This window comes from Acartia tonsa, chromosome 1 (genome assembly GCF_053477335.1).
Source record: "Acartia tonsa isolate MP-2025a chromosome 1, ASM5347733v1, whole genome shotgun sequence".
Lineage (NCBI taxonomy): Eukaryota > Metazoa > Arthropoda > Copepoda > Calanoida > Acartiidae > Acartia > Acartia tonsa.
The window spans coordinates 10,489,523-10,515,793 of record NC_137260.1 but is presented as its reverse complement, the minus strand read 5'-3'; the positions used below and the strand labels follow the sequence as shown (position 1 = coordinate 10,515,793).

The following is a 26,271-nucleotide window of genomic DNA, read 5'->3' as shown; positions in this document are numbered from 1 at the left end:
CTAACGATTTTTAAAATATAAAAAACTGGAATTTAAATCTAGCAGAATATTACTCTAAAAAGTATCTTGACTTTAAAAAAGACAAGCTTCTCTAAAAATTAGAACTAAAATATATTTTTTTTAACAACTTTGCTTTAAACACATTTTTGAGTTTTCATTTAATCTTTTTGTTGGTTGAAGAGGAAAAAAAGAATAGTTATTTCTCGCATCGTATTATAAACGGCTTTCCGCGGATATAGAATGTACACCGGCTAAAAAACTGGTTTTAATTTTATGATTGTGCATTTTTATATTCGTAGAAAGCTGGATATAATACGATGCTAGACATAGTTTTTTCGTATGGATGAGAACCGGTTCCTATCCACCGGATTCGAATGAATACGAGAAATTATTTTCCTTTTTATTCTTAAGACTTTTTCCTTTCTGTCTCTGGACACCTTTCTGTTATATTATCCTATGGAGACAGATAAAATAAATCTGTTGCTAAATTTGTTCTGGAAATGTTTTGTCCACAATTATTGGATGTGTTACAAAGTTGCAGAGAAAAATTGTCAATTATTAATTAATTTTAAAAATCAAGGAAAGTGATGCATACTCGAATCTGGGTCATAACAAAGACGTTAAAAATGGTATCTACCTTCTTTTTTAAGAACAGGACGTAAAAAGTTTGAGTAGGGTAATGCCTTGGCCCCAACCAGGCGCAACTCATTACCATGCGCAGTGAGGATCTCCAGACAAAGATCGTGCAATCAAAGGGTTGATTGTCTGCTAAATAATTTACCACTCACAAGTATTAGGTAATGGACCAAGAGTCTAGCCTCTAACCTCACTTTTGAAAACTTAAACTCCCAACCCCCTCTTCTTATTTTTGAAATAAATTAATGATAATTAATATTAGTGAATAATAAGGTAATGGAAGTTTTTTCTAAGCCTAACCCCTGAAAGGGGGGGGGACTTAACCTGCAAAGCCCTGACGTCAGAATATAGATGACAACTAACTTGCCCAAAAATCATAGTCAAATAAACTTAATTTGAAAAAAAGGGCAAGGGGGAATGCTGATTACAGATCTGAAAACCGTTTTGAAAAATATTGATTCAGTCTGAAATGATTTTCAAATAACCTACCAAAATGAACAATTTTGACTAAATCAGCCTTTTTAGGTACTTAATGAGCTCTTATTCGAGCTAGGAGCAATATTTTTCAAAAAAGATTCATAATCAGCATTTTAATGCGGTCATTTTGATATTTTTGAAATTCAAAAAAAGTTGGAAATCAACCTTGTCTAATGTACATCCCCAATAATGATACTCAAAATTACCCTTTCTTTAGATTAGAATTAGTTGATGAAAAGTTTGAACACTACACTTAATGAAAAACAATCAAAATTCAATAAAGTCCCCAATTTTGTTAAGCTAACGAATAAGAAATCGTGATCATAGATTTTTGGGGACTAGTATAATCAACAGCTCATTTTTCCCCTCTCTCTTTCTCTGGTATTTTCTAGCACAACCATCTGAAGTTCCCCTCAAGATGCTATGATGAAAATTACTTCTTATACATCTTAAATGTTTTTACATTGTAAATAGGGAAAATTGTTGTTGTATAATTATATACTAGAGGCTACGCCCCTAGAGGAAGGGAATTTTTTTCTAGAAGCAATTTCTCTTAGGAAAGTGGTGCTACCCTTCCACCCAAAATGGTTATAAACATTCCTAGAACCTACCATGTAAAGGAGAACCATATCGGCCCTTCGGTACAAACAGACACACATCCTGTTACTTTATTATAAGGATGACTAGAAGTTGCAAACGATAAGGGGGGTTAACAAAACAAATTTGGGGGCCTATTAATTCCACTTCTGCAACATCATGAGCTTGCAATTTATCCTGGACCAAAAGAAAGCTCTTCAAAAAATGTGCAAAAAACGGTCTAGACATTTCCGTAATAAGAAATAAATAAACTTGTCCCCTGATTTAAAAGACAAATTTTTTTTAAATATTTGTCTAATTTGAACAGTAGTTTATTTTCATTTTGTATGAATACCTATAAATTACTTTGGTATGTGGTTATTATTTTGAATGGTGTCTGGTCTGATAGAAAAAAAATATTAAATCACAAACAAAAAAAATATATAAATTCTGAATTTTACAGGTTTTTGCAATTACATTTTTTTAGAGTTGAGACTGATATAAATCAAACTTTAAACTGTAAAAAAAAGGAAAATTGTATATAATTTTTAAACTTCAAAGCATTATCTCAATAGTTTTTAATTCCTTAGCACAGCGATGTTTAGGAAAAATCTGAGCTATTATACATTCTATTTTACAAAGTAGTAAGGTTTATTTTGTCTGTAGCTTAAGATTTCGATAACTACTGAACCGAATGAGTTCTCCATTTTATGGAAGCTTCTTATAAATACCTAGATAGTTTTAGGCTATTTAATTTTTACATCTAAGTTTGGTTCTGGGCTATTTTGTACTCCTTTCAATACAGAGCTCCTAGATACTAGGAGCGCAGCCGCTCGTAAAAAAATAAATACTTAATCTTATATGGTAAGAGGGAAAGATAGAAAAAAAACTCCACATATTGCGCAACTTTTGATTGGCAAAGTTTTGCAATAAGAGAGCAAAAATAACAATACAAGAGACAAATATAATTGCTAAGCACATTCAAACAAAGCAACATAATTTATTCTTCAACATTAAAAAAATATAAATTGTGATTAAAATGGTGACATGAATTTAAAGTGGTTTTTATGATAATGGATTCAGAATACATGGATATTTTGAAATTGCAGCGTCAAATTAGGCTGCAAATATTGACCCCATTTATTGGCCAGCTCGTTCATCCAGTAGGAGGGGAAGGGACGTGGTAAAAAATTAGATGAGAGATAGCTTTATTCTAGCCAGCTGCGAGTTTCTCTTGATTAAAAGTACATGAAAATCTGGTGCAACATCCATGTAATAATATATCGATTTTTATGATACTACAAGCGGTTTAGACTCTAGAATCTATGTGCTTTGTATTATAACTAGCGGCTTCGCCCCTAGCCTCTAGGGGCTTTGCCCCAAGAGGTTTGATCAAACCAATTTTTCGTATTTTAGATTTTTTTTTTTTTGGGGGGGGGGGGTAGTCGACCCCACTATTTTGATTTTAGTTTTAAAAAGAAAAAAAATCTTGGGGGGGGGGGGGTATTTTTAATTTTTGTGGGGGGTTGGGGGTGTCCTACCCCCAAGAAAATAGTTATAAACCTTTCCGGGACCTATTAGAAGCTACCCTGTAAAGGAGAACCCGATCGGTTCAGCGGTTAGCGAGATCCTTCGCTACAAACAAACAGACAGACATCGTTCTACTTTGTATTATAGATATTAATAATACTATCAAATCTAGTTTGCAACGACAAAAATAAATTTGGATGTACTGGAAAAACTCTAGTAAGCATTTATTTTGCAAAGTTGTAATTTTTAGTATGTATAAATCATTATACACCCACATTATTATAAACCTACCCTCTAGTTTCAGTTATGTAGCTACTCCATAATTTACTTATGAGGGAAACACAACCTATATGAAGCTTAACCTCTATATAATTTATTAAATCTTTATACAGAAGGTAGTTTCCAAATGATTTATTTCTAATTTATATCATAGGAAAATCTCTTATATTGTAATTTTTGTGTATACAATATGTACATTATGTAGATACTAACGGCTACGCCCCTAGAGACCTCTAGTGGCACTTTGAATGTTTTCAAACAGACAAACAGACACCCTGTTACTTTAGTATAAGGATTAATTCTTTTATATATTGATCGCATTGTGTAAAAGGTTGCAGTCCATTGATAGAAAGAAGTTGACTTTCTAGCGATATCATACCAAGTGTTTATGTCGACTGTTTTGATAAAAAAGTGATAAAAGTTGTTATAATATCGATATAAACATTGTATTATGACATTAAATTACGTACTTATGATAACATAATAACGGCACACTTTTTTATTAACAAATTAGAATCCCTAAATTGTTTATTCTTTTTAGTGTCCAATTGTCGAAAAATAAAAATTCTATAAATAAATTTGATTATGTGCCATTCTTAAAATCTAATTTATAAGATTCAAGTTTTTCCACTAAGTCATGCATGTATTTAAAACAAAATTAAAGTAAACAGATTATAACTATATTTATTAAAACATATTATCCTTAGTATCATAAATCCATTTCCTATAGAGTTGACAGTTAATCAGCACAAATAGCCTCCACAAATTTAATCAATTTCTAGTTTTCTGAATGATCCTTCAATACCAAAGATGTCCGAATGGTTCTTAGGCTTGCCAAGTCTCTTGCTCTCGTCAGTCTTGTACCTAAATGAAAAAAAAATTAGGTTATAAATAATTCACTGATTCCAATTTCTCGAACAATAAATCCAGGGAGGGAAGAGACAATTGGGCTGTGTATTACACTAGTCCTTAAAGTTTTTTATATTTAAGACTATCATTAGATTGGTTGGTTCATTTAGTTCAGTGTCCAAGCGTTTGAACCACTTTTTATAATCTGCAGAATGGGTAATTTGTGTATCATCATTTAGGATCATCAATTTATCAGCCATTGTCTTTTCCCTTCAGATTTCTGAATTAATTACTTTGTCAATTGTATAAATATAAAGAATAAAAATATAATTGAATATATAAAACATAAAAAAAGTTAACAAATAATAAGATATTTCTGTAAAAGGTTTAGTTAGCAAAGTAAGACTTGAAAAAAAGGAAAAAAAGCTAATATTTCAAGCTTAAAATTAAGCTTTTCAAAAGTCATTGTTTTAGTAAGTAAAGGAACATATCTTAAAATATAAATTCAAGGGCTCGGCACCCGTTTCAGCCGCCTGTAGGCATCGGGAAAATCTGCCTTTTACAATTTATAAAAATCAGTTGGAAGTTAAAACCTAAACCCAAATATATCAATCCTTCTTTTTAAAAAACCAAAGCAGGCAAACGGTTTCAAAAATGAGGCGTAGTCGCGGCTGACGCGCGGATGCTGAACTCTGTAAAATCCTTACTTTGGTTGCTCTAAGAACCAATCTCTATTGATCTCAGTTTCTCTTTTCCAGTACTCTAAAAAAAAGTCAGGATATCTGTTTGTGTGTTTGTACCAAAAAAACTTGATAATATCTTGATAAAAATGCAGGGAGATAGGGGATATTGGTCTGTTTATTGCACTAGTCCCCAAAGTTTTATAATAAAGTTAAAAACTTTAGAGACTTTTTATCAAATTTTGACTGGTTTGTGCATGAGGTTGAGTGTCCAAACGTTTCAACCACTAATTGTAATCTACAAAAGAAGTAATTTTGAGTATCATCACAGGGGATGTACATTAATTTATAAGTCAATTTCTTATCCCTTAAGATGGGTCATCTCAGAAAACGCCTATCTCAAAAAACGCCCATCTCAGAAAACGCCTATCTCAAAAAACGCCCATCTCAGAAAACACCTATCTCAAAAAATTCCTTTTTCATAAAATGTTTCTTATGGGTACTGGGAAGATTTTTTTGGGGGGATGGTAACTTTATGCTTCCAAGAATTTCTAATCAGCAGCGTGTACGTGGTTTTTCCAGTGAGATGCACGAAGCGCATATTAAAATTTTGACACTTATCTAAAGCCAAAATCGAAGGGGTTGTAAGGTTTTGGGAAGGGTGTAATACAGTCAACAAGACGTGTTATTTTATTGTAAGAGGGGTATAGTGATTGATAAATTGGCGTGTGAATTCACCTCCCTTGAACTCTTCTAAGAGCCTGTGTTTATAATGCTCTAGAATAGTTATTTATCGCAGATATTTATTGGTTTCGAAGCAAAATTGCAAATAGTAAAATTGATAAAAAACTTACCTGTAAGTAAGTCAACAGAGACGTTGTTTCCTCCATACTCCTTTAAAAGTAAATTTTAGATATCACAGATATATAAAGATTACTTAGATCTTATACCAGATCTTCATGTTCTCTAACAAAATAAAACAAACAGCGTTCTAAAATAATGATTACCACCTTTACCCCTGACTTCCCTCCTACCGGATGAATATGACTAATAAATGAGAGGGTAAAGTAACCTATATTCACAACAATATATTCCATGTCAAAATATCCACGTATATTCTACTTCCATTGCTGCCAAGAATTAATGTTTTTTCAATTCAAGACGACATTAATAATCATTCAAATGTTTTCAAACAAATACATCAAATATAAAGAATATTGAAATTCAAGGATGCTGTGAGTATTGGTGCAAAAAATATGACGTAACAAAAAAATTAGCCAATGAGAGGCCACTATAAATTTTACCATTGGTCAATAACGGCCTCTCATTGGCTAATTTTTTTTGTTACGTCATATTTTTTGCACCAATACTCACAGCATCAAATTCAAGTTGATTATTTTGTAAATTTTATAGTAAAAAAAGCATGCAACTTGCTGAATATAATATGCTACAATGTTTATATATAGGCATAGTCCTTGTTAGTCGCGAAACTACTCTATAATTAACCCTGTCTGACTATATGTACAGTTTTATTTACCTTGGGTAGTATATCAAGTCCAACATCCTCTATCAACTTGCTGTAATCTCCCTAATATTAAATTAAATTCATTATAATAAATAAATTTTAAGAATATCTGAATCTTGATATCAAAATAAAGTTAATCATTTTGTTTTAATTAAATTAAAACCAGGGATCTAAAGACAATAGCCGTTAAATTGATGTACATTCCTAATGATGATACACAAAATTACTTTTTGTAGATTACAATCAGTGGATGAAATGTTTGGACACTCAACATAACCATGAACTAACCAATCAAAATTTAATAAATACTTAAAATTGTTAAGCCAACGACTAATAAAACATTATTATAAAACTTTGAGGATCAATTTTAAGAGTACAACAGTTTGAACTTAGTAAAGCATTTAATTTACCTTTGGGTGGACAGTATTTGTCCAAACTTTTCAACAAACAATTGTAATCTGAAGAAGGGTTAATTTTTTGTATCATCATTGGAGATGTACATCAATTCCTCATCCATTGTCTTATCCCTTTATATCCCTGATATTATTTACCTTTGGGTGGACGGTATTTCTTTTTCTCATCTTTTCTTTCTGCAAGTTTTGTATCATAGTGAATACAGCTACCAACACAGGTGGCATGTTCAAGAAGTGTATAGCCTAGATAGATAGATAGATAGTTTTGTATCATGGTGAACACAGCTACCAAGACAAGTGGCATGTTCAAGAAGTGTATAGCCTAGATAGATAGATAGATAGTTTTGTATCATGGTGAACACAGCTACCAACACAGGTGGCATGTTCAAGAAGTGTATAGCCTAGATAGATAGATAGATAGTTTTGTATCATGGTGAACACAGCTACCAAGACAAGTGGCATGTTCAAGAAGTGTATAGCCTAGATAGATAGATAGATAGTTTTGTATCATGGTGAACACAGCTACCAAGACAGGTGGCATGTTCAAGAAGTGGATAGCCTAGATATAGATAGATAGATAGTTTTGTATCATGGTGAACACAGCTACCAAGACAGGTGGCATGTTCAAGAAGTGGATAGCCTAGATATAGATAGATAGATAGTTTTGTATCATAGTGAACACAGCTACCAAGACAGGTGGCATGTTCAAGAAGTGGATAGCCTAGATATAGATAGATAGATAGTTTTGTATCATAGTGAACACAGCTACCAAGACAGGTGGCATGTTCAAGAAGTGGATAGCCTAGATATAGATAGATAGATAGTTTTGTATCATGGTGAACACAGCTACCAAGACAGGTGGCATGTTCAAGAAGTGGATAGCCTAGATATAGATAGATAGATAGTTTTGTATCATGGTGAACACAGCTACCAAGACAGGTGGCATGTTCAAGAAGTGGATAGCCTAGATATAGATAGATAGATAGTTTTGTATCATAGTGAACACAGCTACCAAGACAGGTGGCATGTTCAAGAAATGGATAGCCTAGATATATAGATGGATAGATAGTTTTGTATCATGGTGAGGACAGCTACCAACACAGGTGGCATGTTCAAGAAGTGGATAGCCTAGATAAATAGATAGATAGTTTTGTATCATGGTGAACACAGCTACCAAGACGGGTGGCATATTCAAGAAGTGGATAGCCTAGATATAGATAGATAGATAGTTTTGTATCATGGTGAAGACAGCTACCAAGACAGGTGACATGTTCAAGAAGTGGATAGCCTAGATATAGATAGATAGAAAGATTAGGGACTCATGAGATGGGAGGTGGTGGACACCCCTCCCCCTTTCAATTGTATTTTTAGCCTATTTTACTTTAAGTCTTTGAATGGTTTTGTGCTATTTTTTCTGCTATTCCATTTCCATTAGAATGCAGAGCCTCTAGGTGTTAGAGCAGCAACAAGTAGTAATACAAGTATGATATTCACATTGATGGAAAGATTATTGAAGATTCTTTAAACACAGGTCCTCTAAGATGATAGCCATGTTTAGAAATAGAATAGTCTAGAAACATGTAGGATAGATAGATAGAACTTTGGAAATATTCAGGAAAAGAAAAAAGAAAAATCAGATAGAATTCAAACAAAAAATCTATAAAGTTTTTAGGTATTTATGAAATCAATCAATAAAATTGATAATGCTAGTTACCTTAGGATTCTGAGGGCTAGCATCCTGCCAAACGGTCATTGCTTTCTAAAAGTTGAAATGATTTTGAAATAAGTAAAAACATCCAAAAGGCACAGACATGATACTGGCTAATATTCGAAAAGGGTCCACGGGGTGGGGATATACAGTTATTTAACCCCTCCCCCCTCTAATGTTTCACTCTAATGTAGGCTCTATTCTCTTATTAGTTTTTAAAAAATTCATAAATAATATAACCTTAGCAAGGGCAGGGTTGATCATAGCAGCGTGGCCAGCTGTCATTCCACTCATATCCTGGATAAATACTTGGATATAGCGAGAAATACAGATGGATTTATAGTCAGATTTATAGATAAATAGATTTCAAAAAAAGAAGTCACAGCGGTAAAATTAATACGCACATAGATAGATAGAAGAAATAGTTATCAGATATATTGATAGTAGAAACATAATCAGATATATAGATAGTAGAAACATAATCAGATATATAGATAGCAGTAACATAATCAGATATATAGATAGTAGAAACATAATCAGATATATAGATAGTAGAAACATAATCAGATATATAGATAGTAGAAACATAATCAGATATATAGATAGCAGTAACATAATCAGATATATAGATAGTAGAAACATAATCAGACATATAGATAGTAGAAACATAATCAGATATATAGATAGTAGAAACATGATAAGATAGATATATATTAGAAACATAATCAGATATATAGATAGTAGAAACATAAATATATAAATAGATAGCAGAAACATGAATAGATAAATAGATAGCAGAAATATACTAAGAAAGATAGATAGCAGAAACATAATCAGATAGATAGATAGCAGAAACATAATCAGAAAGATAGATAGTAGAAACATAATCAGATATATAGATAGTAGAAACATAATCGGATAGATAGTTAGTAGAAACATAATTAGATAGATAGATAGTAGAAGCATAAGCAGATAGATAGATAATTAACACAATCAAAAAGAGAGATAGCAGAAACATAATCAAATAAATAAATAGTAGAAACATAATAAGATAGATAGATATTAGAAACATAATCAGATAGATAGATAGTAGAAACATAAATATATAAATAGATAGCAGAAACATGAATAGATAAATAGATAGCAGAAATATACTAAGAAAGATAGATAGTAGAAACATAATCAGATAGATGGATGGTAGAAATATAGTCAGAAAGATAGATAGTAGAAGCATAATAAGATAGATAGATAGTAGAAACATAAATATATAAATAGATAGCAGAAACATGAATAGATAAATAGATAGCAGAAACATGAAAAGATAAATAGATAGCAGAAATATACTAAGAAAGATAGATAGTAGAAACATAATCAGATAGATAGATAGTAGAAACATACAAATAGATATATAGTCACTTGATACCTGAATTAGGACAATGCCTTTAACTTGTGCCTGTTCATTGGACCTCAAAGCACATTCCATCAACATAGTGCTAACCTAAATGTATTTTACATCAGGAAGGGAGGGGACATTGGGCTGTTTATTACACTAGCCCTCAAAGTTTTAAACAACGTCTTCTTATTCTTCGGGTTAACAACTTTGGAGACTTTCATTGAACTTTAATTGGTTGGTTCATTAAGTGTCCAAACGTTTTTACTACTAATTGTAATCTACAGAAATTGTAATTTTGTAAATCATCAATGCGAATGTAGATAAATTTATCCCTATGGATCCCTGGTTTTCTGTACATGTTTATTTAATGATTAGTTTTATTTATTATACTTTCATAATTGTCAACATTAGAGGTTGCTTTAGGTTTTTTTTCCAACCCTTCTTTCCCTTTTGAATAGAGACACCATAGATACAAGGGACGCAGTAACTAGCAAGATATATAAAAGAAGATTTTTGCAATATTAAAAACGATTAAAGCTAAATTATTATATTAAATTGCCTTCTCTAGACAATATTACTTACCTTAAATCCATGTTCTAGTTTCTGCGTTGCAGGATCTTGTTTGCCATGTCTCATGAGGACACATTGTCTGCCATGTTTATCATATCCAGGTAGGGGGAGGTACACTCTAAATACATATATGTATATATATACCAGGTCTCATGAGGACACAGTGTCTGTCATGTTTATCATATCGATCCAGGTAGGTGGAGGTACACTCTAAATATACATATATATATGCCAGGTCTCATGAGGACACAGTGTCTGCCATGTTTATCATATCCAGGTAGGGGGAGGTACACTCTAAAACATTATATTTATGATATATGTATCTTGTGCCGTTTCTCTTGAAACTCTTTAGAGTTCCTATAATAAATTACGTCATACAATACAAACAAATAATGATAGGCCAATACACAGACTAAATTACCAATGGCAGACCAGTATACAGTTTAATTGAACAATGGTAGGCCAGTTTGACGTCATTAAAGGCACTATAAAGAGCTTTATTTCTCTTTGCTTTTCTTAAAACCTTTCACATTTCAAAGCTAATATAGAACTGGCAATATTTAACAAGCAGAACTTTTCTAAAGAGTTTGATTTATTGTCTGTCTCTATAAACCTCGAGTGGGCTTAGTGACCCTTCGGATACAAGTCCTCCCCACGTAACACCCAACAGGCAACAAACACTTTAAATTCACGACCACTGTAGAGATGAACACTATTAACAGAATAAATTCTTACCCTTGTTTAATGAACTTTTGTATGACCTCATGCCTGGGATCCCAGTCATCAAACCAGTCGGGTAAAGTGGCCCGCACTGTGAAGAAGAAATCCAACTTCTCCTAAAATTAAACCATATTCAGTGATATTTGCACTTTATAAACAGAACATTAATTTTTATGTTTAAACAAAATTGTAAATAAATTTGGTACAAAATGCGTAAATACAGGATACAGTAAAAGGTCATAGGCATCAATATAAAAAATCAGATGAATAGGATAAATATCATACATAAATTTGTTGTCAAAAAGTAAAAAAATAATGCATGTTTAAATTGGTTATATGGACTTTCTGGTAACGATTATAGAGTTGCTAAGCTTCTTAAATCGTGTATAACTAGTATATAATCATCATGCAAAGATTGAAATCAATAGAACAGTTCGAACGTGCTACATTAATGAACGTTAAGGACGGACCGACCCTAATAATAGAAGGGCTTCGCATTAGAAAAAAATACAAGATATTTATACAGTGTTATTTCTTAACTTTTTATTATTTCAATTGAACCAAATTCTGTAAAAACTGTAGGACAACATTTTTCACAAAATGGCCACAACCCTTGCCATTTACAATTTGTTCCTTTTGAGCAACTTAAAAGTAATAATCCTTGGATAAGATTAGCCCGTGAAAAATTTTATATTAGAAAATTTGAACCATTGTTAAATCGTAGAACTTGATTCAAAATGCAGTTGCAATTGTTTTTAAAAAAATATTTTTTTCAAACTATATACCCTTCCCTTTCTCTCTCTTATTACACAGCCAGTTTGACCGCTTCTCCTTCATTTGTTATTTGGTTGTGTTATAGTAAAGATCTAAACAGTAGCTGTGAATTTTAAATTTTATTTTTTATGATATATTTTAACATTTTGACTATTTTTGTATAATTCTTAATGCTTTTTTTTTCATTTATTTATGTTGTTGTTTTCTATTACAGATGCGATTGATAATGAAGATTTTTTTCTTTGAAATATATTTCGTTATGAAGCAGCAGTAGTTACTAATTTATAAATGTTATGGTTGAGATAGATTTATAACTGTTAAAGTGCTTACGATGAAAATTCTATCCCTTGTGAATACATTACTGTATCCCATAGTAATTTTTCCAGTGATCTTTGAGACAGACTCTAACTTATTGTTATCATACACTACAAATAGTATGTCTCCAGTGCAGAACAGTGTTGAGCAGGAGGCGGGCCCCGGCCATGGGGCTGATGCCGCCTTATCCCGCCCTGCTTCCAGCCCTCCAGGTTCTCAGATTACTACGGCCCTACCATCTGGCCAGGTACCTACTGTTAGCAGCAATTTAAATGATGAAAAAACTTTTTTTGAGAATGCTAGTTACAAAAAGTCATACTTTAACTTACACAAAGCTTTGACAAAGCAAGAAAAATGCGCGTCTCGCATTTGGTTCTTAAAAAACTGTGTAAGATTTAATGTTTTGCCTCCAACTTCTGTGATAAAAGCCAACCATAATGTTAGATTTTCTAACGAGGCTTCTCAAAACTTTCAAACAAATTTACAAAATGTGAGCTTTGATAATTTAAAGATAGGCATTGTCGAGGAAAATAAACATTTGGATTTATGTAAAAAACATCTGCGCAGCCTAAAAATTTCTCTGCATGGATTAATTTCGGAACCAAATTTACATTTATTTTTGGAGGAAAAAGTCAACAGTGATAAGTTAAAATTAAAGAAACAATTTTACAATGTACATAAAAATAAGTTGTGTTTCTTGTTGCAGAAAAATAATAAGCCTATTCCTCGTGAGTTTCAGTCAAACAATGACTCAGCAAATAATAATTCTACAGTTAAAAAGTGTCGAAAATTTGTGAAAAGAACAAAATATAGACGAAAGATAAAACGTCAGAATAAAAGCTTGAACTCTTTGGTTACTAATTACAGTGATATAGAATTAACTAAAGAAATGTCTGACCTTTTAAACCGTGGCCTAAATTTTGCAGTGACACCGAAATCTGTTAACACTACAGATATTCACGCTGGTTTTCAGAAGCTAGGCAGATCTATGAGATGGCGTGAAAATCTTCACAAGGAGGACGACATGGAAAAAACCTTGATAGAACCTACACAAGGTAAAAAGCCTTGGCATAAGGTTAAGACTAGTTTTCCAAAAAGCGCTCCTTCTGCAGATTTAAACACATTTTTAAATGGTTCATTGGCTTGCGTCCTAGGTACGGATTTAAACAAAATTCATACAAATTTGCCTGAATCAGAGAGGCGTGCTATGAATGACTTGATTCAACTTCAAAAATCCCGCCAAATCACAATTAAACCGAACGATAAGACAGGTGGCTGCTCCGTTCTTAACACTTCGGATTATATTGATTCTATGGAGATTTTACTTAAGGTTAAACACTTAGATGCTGATGGTCAAGAGCACCCGTATTTTCAAGAGCTGGATGCATATCAGGCGGATCAAATCCAGTTTAATGACCATGAGAAGCTTAAATCGGAAGTAAATAAAGCTAAAAAGGAGGGCTGGATAGACAACGATATAGCTTCATGGCTTGTAACAGAGGAGCCAAAGCCAGGTAGATTGTATGGCTTGATTAAAGATCATGTGGCTCCTGAGAAATGGCCGCCAGGTACCACTGTACCTCCCCTCAGGCCAGTAGAGTCAGCAAGTGGTACTACTTTCGAGAATGCAAGCCATTTTGTGGATATTCATTCTAACCATCTGGTTAAATCCTTGCCATCATATTGGGAGGATACACCAGATATGCTAAGAAACTTTGAGCAGGAGAATCTAAAAGGGCCGCAGCCTCCAGGTTCTATTCCTGTGACTTTGGATGTGTCAAGTCTGTACACGAATATTCCCTTAGACGAGGGAATCAATATATTTGGTAAATTTTTAGAAACAAGAAGGGATCATATGAAGAAAATGAAGTCATTCCTAAAAAGGACAGAAATTCCCTTCCTTGGGTAAAGGAAGGCTATTTACTTTCCTTTTTCTTACAAATTCTCTGTAAGGAAGGTGATTTCTGTCCACTATCTTACAAATTCTCACTAAAGGAAGGTGACCTCTGTCCACCATCTTACAAATTCTTCCTAATTCTTAGAAATTCTTCCTTTTCCTCACTATTACAACTATGCTTAATAAATCTACCTTATTTACCCAAATTCTTACTTATTCTCAGAAATTCTACCTTAATTAGACAAATTCTCCCTTATTCTAAGAAGACCTACCTTATTCAATGAAATTCTTCCTTATTCTAAGAAAATCTACCTTATTCCCTCAAATTCTTCCTTATTCTAAGAAATACTTCCTAATTCTATGAAAATCTACCTTATTCTAAGACATTCTTCCTTATTCTAAGAAAATCTTCCTTATTCTAATAAGATCTACCTTATTCTAAGAAATACTTCCTAATTCTATGATAATCTACCTTATTCTAACAAATTCTCCCTTATTCTAAGAAGACCTACCTTATTCTAGGAAATTCTTCCTTATTCTAAGAAAGTCTACCTTATTCCTTCAAATTCTTCCTTATTCTAAGAAATACTTCCTAATTCTATGAGAATCTACCTTATTCTAAGACATTCTTCCTTATTCTAAGAAAATCTACCTTATTCTAAGACATTCTTCCTTATTCTAAGAAATTCTTCCTTATTCTAATAAGATCTACCTTATTCTAAGAAATACTTCCTAATTCTATGAAAATCTACTTTATTCTAAGACATTCTTCCTTATTCTAAGAAAATCTACCTTATTCTAAGACATTCTTCCTTATTCTAAGAAATTCTACCTTATTCTAAGACATTCTTTCTTATTCTAAGAAATTCTTTCTTATTCTAATAAGATCTACCTTATTCTAAGAAATACTTCCTAATTCTATGAAAATCTACCTTATTATAAGACATTCTTCCTTATTCTAAGAAAATCTACCTTATTCTAAGACATTCTTCCTTATTCTAAGAAAATCTAGCTTATTCTAAGAACTTCTTCCTTTTCCTTACTAATTCTCTCTTATTTTCAGATAACCTAGCTTTTTCTAAGAAGTTCTTCCTTAATTCCCCTAATTCTTCCTTTTTCTCAGATAATTTTCCTAATTTATATTGGGATATCATAACTGAAATAGAGGTATAGAGAATATATAAATTCTGCCTTTTCCCCTTCCTTATTCTCTCAAAATCTTGGTTTTTCTCACATATATTTCCTTATGTTTATTGGGATATCAGAACAACATGTGTAGGATAAGTTTGAGTTGTATCTTTTGACCTGAAATGTTTGTTTGTACTTTAGAGGTGGAAATTCATAAAGTACATTTTAATAGGAACCCCAGTCAGAAGTATGAAATTATCTTAAGAAATAATAGAAAATTCAGTATTTTTTTTGGTTGTATCTTTTGACATTTAGTGTTTATGTTTTTATTCATAAAATTATTAATAATATTAACATAATTTTGCAGAGAAATAAACCTAATAATAACAGGATAACAGAAAAAGACAAGTAGTCTTTACAATCTTTCTCTAGCCAACACATAAAATATTAGACCAAGACCAAAAAAGTAATAATTTCAAAACAAATTAATTTTTTGTATATTTTACTGATAATTTTCTTCAATAACTATATGTAATTAGCAATCCTTTTATAAAAGTAACAGGATGTTTGTCTGAGCTCCCAAGAAAAATTGCCTAAAGAAAAAAATTTCCCCCCTAACCATCAGAAAAAAATCTTTTCCTTTTCAAAAATAAAATCCCAGGCTTAGAGTCAGACATTTTTATTTGATTAATTACCCAAAGTGTCCATAGAAGCCTCTAGTGGCGTAGCTACTAGTCTCAACCAATGTAATGTTTTTTTTCTTCACATTCCTATTTATGTGGTACAAACTCTATAGAAAGTTGGCAACTTATTCTTTTCGTCGGTAAACTAAAACAGCTGATAATTATGAAATCAATTCAAGGGCAATTAGAGTGGGTCAATTTTCAATTTTTTTTTTAATTTTGAATTCACCACAATGGATTTATTATTACTTAGATATTACACGAAATATTTCATGTTCTATAATAGAGTGAACTCTCTTGCGGGCTAAAATAACGATCTTCCCCACCCAATTCTTTACCCTATTCCCTCCCATCCTAATGGAAAAATGGTACACCAAATAAAATCGAAGGGAAATTGCAACCTAAACTAACTAAAAATTTTCTCCTGTGATAATATCCACGTGAATAAATATAGAATTAATTGGAAGTTGAACCATAATTTTGTATCCTCTTAAAATATCATTGTTGTAGATGGTTAAAACATTATCTATCCCCTCTCCCCTTTACCCTATCTCTTTTCCTTCTTTATGGTGAATAAACTGACCAATAAACAGGTTAGCAACTTATAGCTTTAAAAATCGAACCATCCTTTTAAATATTGACCCAACTCGACCCAATTTGTTGCTTTTAAAGACCAATACTAAAATCTAAATACAAAAAGTTTTGACATTAAGAAATATTTTATTTTTTGGTATTAAGTAATATGAATATTAAGAAAATTCATAATCCTTTATATCTTTTGAACATATATTTATAATTATAAAAATATCCGAAAATCAACAATTCTTTAGCTCTGATGTTGGTCATCACTCATCCCCTCACTAACCCATATGTTCTATTATTCATTCCCCAAATATACTATTAACAGGGATCTAAAGGGATATGACAATTGCCGATAAGTTGATGTAAATCCTCAATGATTAAACATAAAATTATCCCTTCTGTAAGTTATAATTGGTGGTTAAATCGTTTACTATTAACAGGGATCTAAAGAATAAGACAATTGCCGATAAGTTGATGTAAATCCTCACTGATTAAACATAAAATTATCCCTTTTGTAAGTTATAATTAGTGGTTGAATTGAATCGTTAATGGACAGGACACTCATTTTAATGTACAAACCAATAAAATTCAATAAAAGTTTTAAGTCACTGAATAAGAAAACGTTATTATAAAACTTTGGGGACCAGTGCAGTGTAATAAACAGCTCAATATTCACTCCCTCCCTGAATTATTACACAGTTTTATTTTAACAATTTCTTATTAATGGGCTCAACAACTTTAGAGACTTTTTATTTAATTAATTAAGTAAATTGATTTATCATCCATTGTCCTATCCCTCTTAATTCCTGATTATAGGTTGATTTCTCTGTTTCGGCATGGGACAAGGACAACATATCAAAGACAATTTGTAAATATAGAATATGTAATATAAAAGTTTTTTTAAAATAATTAGATACCGCTGAACCGATATGGTTCATTTTTACACTGTAGCTTCTCATAGATCCTGAGAAGGTTTATAGCCATTTTGAGAAGGGTACCACCACCCACCTTGAAAAATATTACTCCTTTACAAAAAATTTTAATTTAAAATAAAAAAAAACAGAAATGAAAAATGTGGGGATGAGTATGATCCCCCCCCCCACCAAAACAAAAAAAATTAACCCCCTTCCCTTCATTTTTTTCACTTTTTCATTTTAAACTACTATAGAAAATGGAGATATTAAATTCAATTCCCACCACCTAAAGTGCCCCTAAAAGTGTCTCTAGGAGCGTAGCCGCTAGTTTGAAATAAAACACTAACAATATAATTAATTATCCATTAAAATTCTTAAAATTCTAAATATACATAGTCTATGGTCTTATTTTAAATGTATGTCTGTGGGTTTGTGTTCGTTCATAAAAAATACACCCCCTCCCTTACCATGTAGCCGGCCGTGCTGCGTCAAATTCTTGTCCAGGCTAGCCAAGCTGACGGACGTTTTTTTTCTAATTTCTAAAAGCTACCTTTTTTATAAGAATATTTTTTTAATATTATATATAGAAGCAGTATGGTTCTTCATTACTGTTTAGCTTCTTATAAGACAAAGGAAGGTTTATAGCTATTTTGGGGGAGAGTACTAACACATTCTAAAGAGATATCTCCCCTAGGAAAAATCTCCCCCCCCCCAAAAAAAAAAATTAGAAACCCACTAAAATTAAAGAGGTCTCTAGGGGCTAGTTTGTCATTAAATTAAAAACATTCTTATTTTTCACTCTTAAAAAAAGCTAGCTTTTTTATTTGGATGAAAAAATCTGATCTACATAAAATTATTGCAACACAGCACTTTTCTCATCTCCTGGTAGAATATGAAGAAAATAGTAAGGTTTTTCTGTCTGAAGCTTAAGATCCCAGGAATGGTTGGTCTAATTAGCAAGAATTAGCTAAATTATCTGAGACAAAGGAAGGATATGTGATGAGAAGGAAGACTTTGAGGGAAAAAGGTAGATTTTCTTAGAATAAGGAAGAATGTCTTATAATAAGGTAGATTTTCATAGAATTAGGAAGTATTTCTTAGAATAAGGTAGATCTTATTAGAATAAGGAAGAATTTCTTAGAATAAGGTAGGCTATCTGAGAATAAGGAAGAACTAGGAGGTATTGGGTTAATTTTCTTATAATTAGGAAGATTAAGTGAGATTTAGGAAGAGATTTTCTTAGAATAAGGAAGAATGTCCTAGAATAAGGTAGATTTTCTTAGAATAAGGAAGAATGTCTTAGAATAAGGTAGATTTTCTTAGAATAAGGAAGAATGTCTTAAAATAAGGTAGATTTTCTTAGAATAAGGAAGAATGTCTTAGAATAAGATAGATTTTCATAGAATTAGGAAGAATGTCTTAGAATAAGGTAGATTTTCTTAGAAAAAGGAGGAATGTCTTATAATATGGTAGATTTTCATAGAATTAGGAAGTATTTCTTAGAATAAGGTAGATCTTATTAGAATAACTAAGAATTTCTTAGAATAAGGAAGAATGTCTTATAATAAGGTAGATTTTCATAGAATTAGGAAGAATTTCTTAGAATAAGGAAGAATGTCTTAGAATAAGGTAGATTGTCATAGAATTAGGAAGTATTTCTTAGAATAAGGTAGATCTTATTAGAATAAGGAAGAATTTCTTAGAATAAGGTAGGCTATCTGAGAATAAGGAAGAACTTAGAGGTATTGGGTTAATTTTCTTAGAATTAGGAAGATAAAGTGAGATTTAGGAAGGTGATTTTTATCCTCTTTTTCAGATATGTGAGAAAAAGGAGAGTGATTTTTGTCCATATTTGAGATATCTGAGAAAAAGGAAGATGATTTCTGTCCTTTTTGGAAGGGAATTTCTGTCCTTTTTAGGAATGACTTCATTTCCTTCATATGATCCACAAGAAGTGATAAAAGTGTCCCAACCACTTTCTTAATTACTCTTTTAACCCTAGTGCTAACATGTAATGTTCTTGTTTTTAATAATAAGTATTACTTACAACGGATTGGGACAGCCATGGGCACGCGTGTTGCACCCACTTTTGCCTGTTTATTCATGGGTGCCATAGAATGTTTGATGCTAACATCATGGAAAGGCATCAAACCACACCTTTACAAACGATATATTGATGATATTTTTTTCTTTTGGACTGGAACTGAGCAACAACTTTTAAAGTTTATTGAACATTTGAACAATTTTCATCCTTATCTTAACTTTAAAGCTTCTTACAATTTCGAGACCAAAATCAGAAGGAAGACATACGAACAATAATTATTGTACAGTGTCAGAAATTAACAAGCAGAACAGTCATTTTTAAGCACATAAATTTAATGCAGTAAATGGAAATACTTTTAAAAATATTTAAAATTCAACATGTTTTAAATGGACGTACGGACAGTCTGGTAACGATTATAGAGTTTCTCCGTTTTCTAAATTGTACCTAACTGTCATAGGAATCATCATTCAAAGTTTGAAATCGATAGGACAATTCTAACATGCCTAAATTAACTAAAAGAGCTAACCGTTACGGATGTACGGACCGACCCTAATTATGGAAAATCTTCACTTTTAAAAAATACCCGAAGCTTTGCTTCCAGATCATTCTCCAAATGTAAAATGTCAAATATATATAATTATGTATGATTATTTTTTTTAGAACATGTTAGCAGACTTATCAGAACAGCCTTATATCATCATACAAAGAAAATTCATGTAAAATCTATAGCATAAACTTGTTCATTCATTGTGTTACAAAATATGTTCAAAATTTAAAGCTCAAATATATGTCATATAGGTATGCTATGCATATATTAGTATAGTTTTATGCCGGGCTCGGCAGCTGCGCGTCAGCCGTGACTAAGCCTATAAATATTTTTTAATATGTTTGTAAATTGTAAATTAATAATTTTCTAGTTTACCTTAGTTTTGTTTACGACGCTGAAATTGCATACACTAAGCTGCACAATTGTTAATAAATGTATAAGTATAGTTGTATAAACCAGACAAGTACCTGGTTCAATTAGTAGGGTTCTATTTCATCTGCTGGCAAATTGCTGTCTGCTCTTTTGTAGCGACTTGGCTGTGTTTATATTTCCGACGCAATTGGGTGATATTTAAAGACACAATTTAAAGTTGGCAGAGGGTCTCCAACAAAAGGTCTGAGTTACGCATTGCTCGTGCCCCATCTATTCTTTTACTTTAATGTTTAGTTTACCTTTGCCTTTTCCAAGCTGTATTTACATCCTCGTAGAAAGGTCTTCAGCACCATATCATCTAAAATTATATATATATATATGTATTATTATGAAAAATTACAGCTTCTTTATTAATAACTAGTTGCTTCGGCCAAGTCTCAAAGTGAGAGCGAAGAATGTCAGGAAAATTACCCCCAACACAACCCATTGGGACCAGCAAATTCTGAGATCCGTTTACCTATATAACCTTTTAAAATTTACCTTTCTTTATATTTTGTAGATGAGGACTTTGATCAATCCACTTTCTCAGATGCTCCATACAATCCTATTTTTAAAAATCATAAAAAACCAAACAAGTATGTCAACATCCATAAAAGCAAAATACTGACTTAAAAAAGTATAACTGACGACCAGGCACACTATGATTACTTGTAAATTTATATTTAAAGTTAAAATGCTTAAATTAACGAAAAGATCTAATACTTGCGCACGAACGGACGTACAGGCCTTAATTACAGAAAAGCTTCACTTATAAAAATTACAGAAAACAGTTTATACATAACAATTAACAAGAATCCTTTAACCTGTAATTTCTTGGGGTCTTCTCCAAGATCATTTTTAGCCGCCTCCAAGATCTCCTAAAAAAAATTTTGAACAATTAGTTGTCATAAAAAAAATCAGGGTAGATTTCACTAGTCAACTACTGGCAGGGAAATGGGACCAGGATTCTGAATCACAGCTCCTGGCTACGCACTCTAACTACTCTCGTCCTATTATCACAAGCCATGTTAGATTTTTCATAAGATTAGTACAATTCTAGCATTGCTTCGTTCCTGCTAGATGAAATTTGGGTATAGGGGTTTGATTAATACGATTACTGTTATATTTACTAGCAGTTGAGCCTTTAGAGGCCTCTAGGGATCCTTAAGGGGAAGTCAACCCCCCCCCCCACTCCCTTTCAATAGTAGTTTTAAAAGAAAAAGTTTTTGGTAAAAAAATTGGGGAGGGTTATTTTTTTCTAGTGGCGACATATCGTATGAAGGTGTTGGTACCCTTTCCAAAATAGTTATAAACCTTCCCAGGACCTATGAGAAGCTATGTACACTGTTGAGGAGAAGCATATTGATTCAGCAGTTACAGAGATCCTTCGGTACAGACAAGGACACACACACACCATCACTAAGATCATGTGACTATTATATAAGAATGAAAATTTTGCCTCAAGACATGTGATTGTACAAAATGAGCAAGAAACAACCAATCGCTAAACATTCGTAACAGAGATACGACAATGGTTGAAAAATTTATGCACACATCCGATGAATATAACCTACGAATAAGAAAAGTTATTACAAATCTTTTGGGACTAGTGTAATAACGAGCCCAATGTCTCTTCCATCTCAGCATTCTTATCATTTTTGATTGGTGGAAATATTATTGGACTTACCTCAGGTGTCAGGGTGTTGGGTTCTGGTACAGAATCCTAAACAGTTTCTTTTTGTTGATATTAATCTTGTATTCTTTTTTTTCTTATTTAACTTTTGAACCAGTCTTTGCAGGTTGAGCCGGTTTAATCTCAAAAAGGTTAAGATGAATTTTATATAAAATAAAGTTGGGCTATTTTTAGACGGTAATGCACTTGTTCAAAGAAGTCTAAGGTTTCAAAATATTTTTGATAATGGATTTATTAATTCTTGGATCTTACACCAGATTATCATGTACTCTAATAAAGTGAAGATTGTAGCCGGCTAAAATAATGACCCTCCCCTTCAACTGAATGAACGAAATGACATATAAGCGATATCCATGTTGGCAACCTAAATTGACGAGGATTGATTCCCTGTCATAATATCCACGTATATACTATATCCAGTTTTAAAATTCTTTAAAAAAATTTGCACACGTTTCTAGAAAGTTACACATCAAGCATTAAAATTAAAAAACAAAGCTAAATTGAAGTTATGTATTTGTTTGCAATTAATGGATTTAATATTTGTATGGATAAAAACTGAATATGGATGAAAGGACGTTTAAGGGGGGGGGGGGTCGTTGGATCTTGGACAAAGTAGCCTCAGACAAAGTAGCCTCCAGACAAAGTAGCACCCGAACAAAGTAGCCTCGGGACATTTACTTAAGAAAAGTAGCCTCCTAAGGAAAGTAGTCTTCACTGTTAATAAAGGTCATGGCTGCAGCGCTCGGCCCCCTGGCCTGCCTAGCCGCGAGCGCTCGGTCCCCTAGCCTATAATCTAACCTAACCTATATTATCCTCAGGACATTTATTTAAGAAAAATATCTTCAACTGTTAATACATAGATGGTTTAAAATTTCGTGGATTTTACAAAAAGTGGTTGGTAGATTTTTACAAGTTTTAATATTGTTTTTACAATTTATAACATTGTTTTTGCAATTTTGAGATTGGGTTAGGTTAGGTTATAGGCAAGGGGGCCGAGCGCCCGCTGCTAGGCAGGCCAGGGGGCCGAGCGCTGCGGCCATGAACTTTATTAACAGGTGAGGCTACTTTCCTTAGGAGGCTACTTTGTCCGGGTGCTACTTTGTCCGGTTGCTACTTTGTCCGAGGCTACTTTGTCCAAGATCCGGGTCGTTACCTTCCTAAAACTTTCAAAATCCCAAAATTATAAGTAAATAATTGTGCATTATTTTATTTACTTACAATAAAAACAGCCTGCTTTTGTACTACAACTTATATATTATTTATTTTCATTTTTTTTACATGCTCTTTCCATATATAAAATATCTGCCAATTGCAAAGTACATAATAGACACCAGAAAAGTCTGTAAAAAGTTTAACACGGACTCTTAGAGTTACATTACTTGGCCAATTGAATAAGAATATTTTTGGTTACCTTTTATGGCCTGTCAAAATATAAGAAAACAATATGTAATTATACATTTAAAGAATAATAGATTTGCTATATTAATTGCTTTGTTAAGATCAAAGCGTTTCTATTTCGTTCTGGTTAATAGTAAGGACATTTCTCCCTGTAACGATATAAGCCACTAGAGAATGGGAAGCTTCAGACATTAAGTAAAACACTAGAATTACATAACAAAAGAGGGAGAATGAGAGAGTTTAAGAAGAACTTGGCTTAGGTTAAAAATGTTCTGAATGAAAAATTGGCATAAATTTCCTTTTTTTTCTCAGAAAATTAAAATTAGTTTTTTCTTGTAAAGATAACATTTATACAATAATTCTGAAAAAATGTTCAAACTTTTCTGCTGAAAATCTTTAAAATACTCATTGACCCAAAACTTGTTGCATTTTTTGTTAGTAAAGAAAGAAAATGCTATTCGTTAGTACTATTAGGCATAAAAATTGTTGTACTTAAAACAGGTGACAAAGGTTAAATTTAAAATGTCATAATTGAATGCTTATCAAATACAGCAAATTAATTCAATTTGAAATGGCTGAAAATTTTGATATATTAGTGGCTTAATTTTGGCGTAAACTTAATGTTTTGTGTTGTAACTAAAGGGAAGTGGGGGGGAAAAAAGGAAGTAGGCTGTGAGGAAATTGTGTGTCTGAATCCTTGTCCCTTGTCCCTGAACATAGGTAAGTAGTCATATTTCCAATAGACTTTTGATATGTCGACTTTATGTCATACTAGCGGCTACGCCCCTAGAAGCCTCTAGAGGCACTGGTAGGAGGGGGAAAATTAGATCTCAGCCCATTTTAAATTTGAGTTTCAAGAGTTAAAAAATATTTTTTTGGGGGGGGAGGGGGGTAAAGACACTCTCTCCAAAAATAGTTTAAAACCTTCCCAGGACTTATAAGGAGCTTCACTGTAATGGAGAACAATATCGGTTCAGCGGTTAGCGAGATCCTTTGGGACAGACAAAAAACGCTTACTACTTTATATAATAGGATTATCAAACTTACGATATTTTAATTATTTTATGATTATGTTTAAAACAGATAATGTTTCTGAACAGATAATTATTTGCATAAGATCAAGGTAAAAATCAAAACAATTTTAGCAAACAAATATTCTTGAATTCAAAGTAATAATATCTCATTATCAAAAATTAATATCAACAATTCCTTTTCTGGCATCTTGAATTTGTAACTAACAAAGAAAATTAAATACAAATTTATAACAGAGATTTTGTATTGACTAAAGTTAATAATATAAAATAATTAACTCCTCTGGGATAGAGATAAGAGCATAGAAACTAAGAACATAATTGTTTGCTTTTTAATATTTTATTCAAAAATTAAAGTGATATTCAATTTATAATATCCTTCTTTTAATCATAATGACTTTACATACAAATTAATAAACCGTTTTTTGCACGACTTTGTCAAGAAGTCATTTTAAAAATGAAAATCTATTTTTAAAGCCAAAGCACTACTTCTAAATGCAGGGTCTCAGTATTTTTTTTTTATAAAAACAGTTGTCATAAACATAGCAGACTCGTGAAACTGTAGGTCGCTTGTTGAAAAAAAGGTTTCGATCCTGAGTAAGGTGCTCCAACCTTACAGAAATAGCCTAAAACCATCCAAGGATTTGTAGAAGGCTTTTCTGAAACTTACCACTTATTTTGTCGAGTCATTTAGTTTTTGTCTCTTGATTTCTGAATGTTATTATCTTTGCTTGATTTAATTTATAATCAATGCAAAAGTTATCAGGTGGCTTACTTTATTTTTTTACAATCTGCTGTGTCCTTAGCATCTAGGGCATATGAATTCGCTGGGTGAGAGAGGTAGCAGAAAATAGACTAAAACCATATAGTTAACTACTTAAAATTTCCCTAGAATGAAGAACTCAATCGGTTCAGTAGTTAAAAAGGTCTTGATCGACTACAAACAAATAACAGATTTCTTTTTGTACGTTTAACTACCACTTTTAATCATACCCAAGCTTGTAATCAAGCCGTAATTTTGGTTATTATATCTACTTTTTTTCTGAATCTATTAGTTGTTTTTATGGATGTCTTCAAGCTCTTTCAAGTTTCTTGGAACATAAAACTATTTTCATAAATATAAATAATTTTTTACAAATACATCTTTTGGGAAAATGTACTTTAAAGTATATGCTAATTTTATCTTTTCTTTATCCACGCGAAATTAGGATGTCGTCTTTATGTGTCTAATTCCAGGGAGAAATGAGTTCTTTAGACTGTACAGGAATCTGGTACCCTATTTATCTCGTTTGTGGCTTAAAAGCTTTCATTAAATCTTGATTGGTTGATTAAAACTGGAAATGTTCTAACTTTTTCGCCTATAATTCTAATTTGTAAAGGGGGATATTGTGTTCCTTATCATTAGGGATACACATCAATTTATTGTCCATTGTCTTATCCCTTATATTGATCCATGATAATTTTAACTGAACAGCAATACTTCCTTAAAATAACTTTT

General features: G+C 32.1%; 1 protein-coding gene across 2 annotated transcripts; it reads right to left on the bottom strand.

Moving 5' to 3' along the window:
• Positions 1-4,162: 4,162 nt before the first annotated feature.
• LOC145312950 (retinol-binding protein pinta-like) lies at positions 4,163-25,062 on the bottom strand. Of its 2 annotated transcripts, XM_080152172.1 has the most exons (16): positions 24,954-25,062; positions 22,339-22,376; positions 21,476-21,529; positions 21,153-21,216; positions 20,912-20,970; positions 11,372-11,472; positions 10,649-10,754; positions 10,097-10,171; positions 8,914-8,970; positions 8,680-8,724; positions 7,882-7,929; positions 7,104-7,160; positions 6,565-6,615; positions 5,882-5,921; positions 5,055-5,109; positions 4,163-4,362 (listed from the first exon to the last, which is right to left on the bottom strand). In XM_080152172.1, exons 1-16 carry the CDS (start codon positions 24,961-24,963, stop codon positions 4,266-4,268), a joined length of 957 nt encoding a protein of 318 aa, XP_080008298.1. In that variant the 5' UTR covers positions 24,964-25,062; the 3' UTR covers positions 4,163-4,265. The 2 variants fall into 2 exon arrangements, with proteins under 2 accessions (XP_080008298.1, XP_080008291.1); XM_080152165.1 differs by lacking the exon at positions 7,882-7,929 and having other exon boundaries at positions 7,104-7,208.
• Between the last annotated feature and the right edge of the window lie 1,209 nt (positions 25,063-26,271).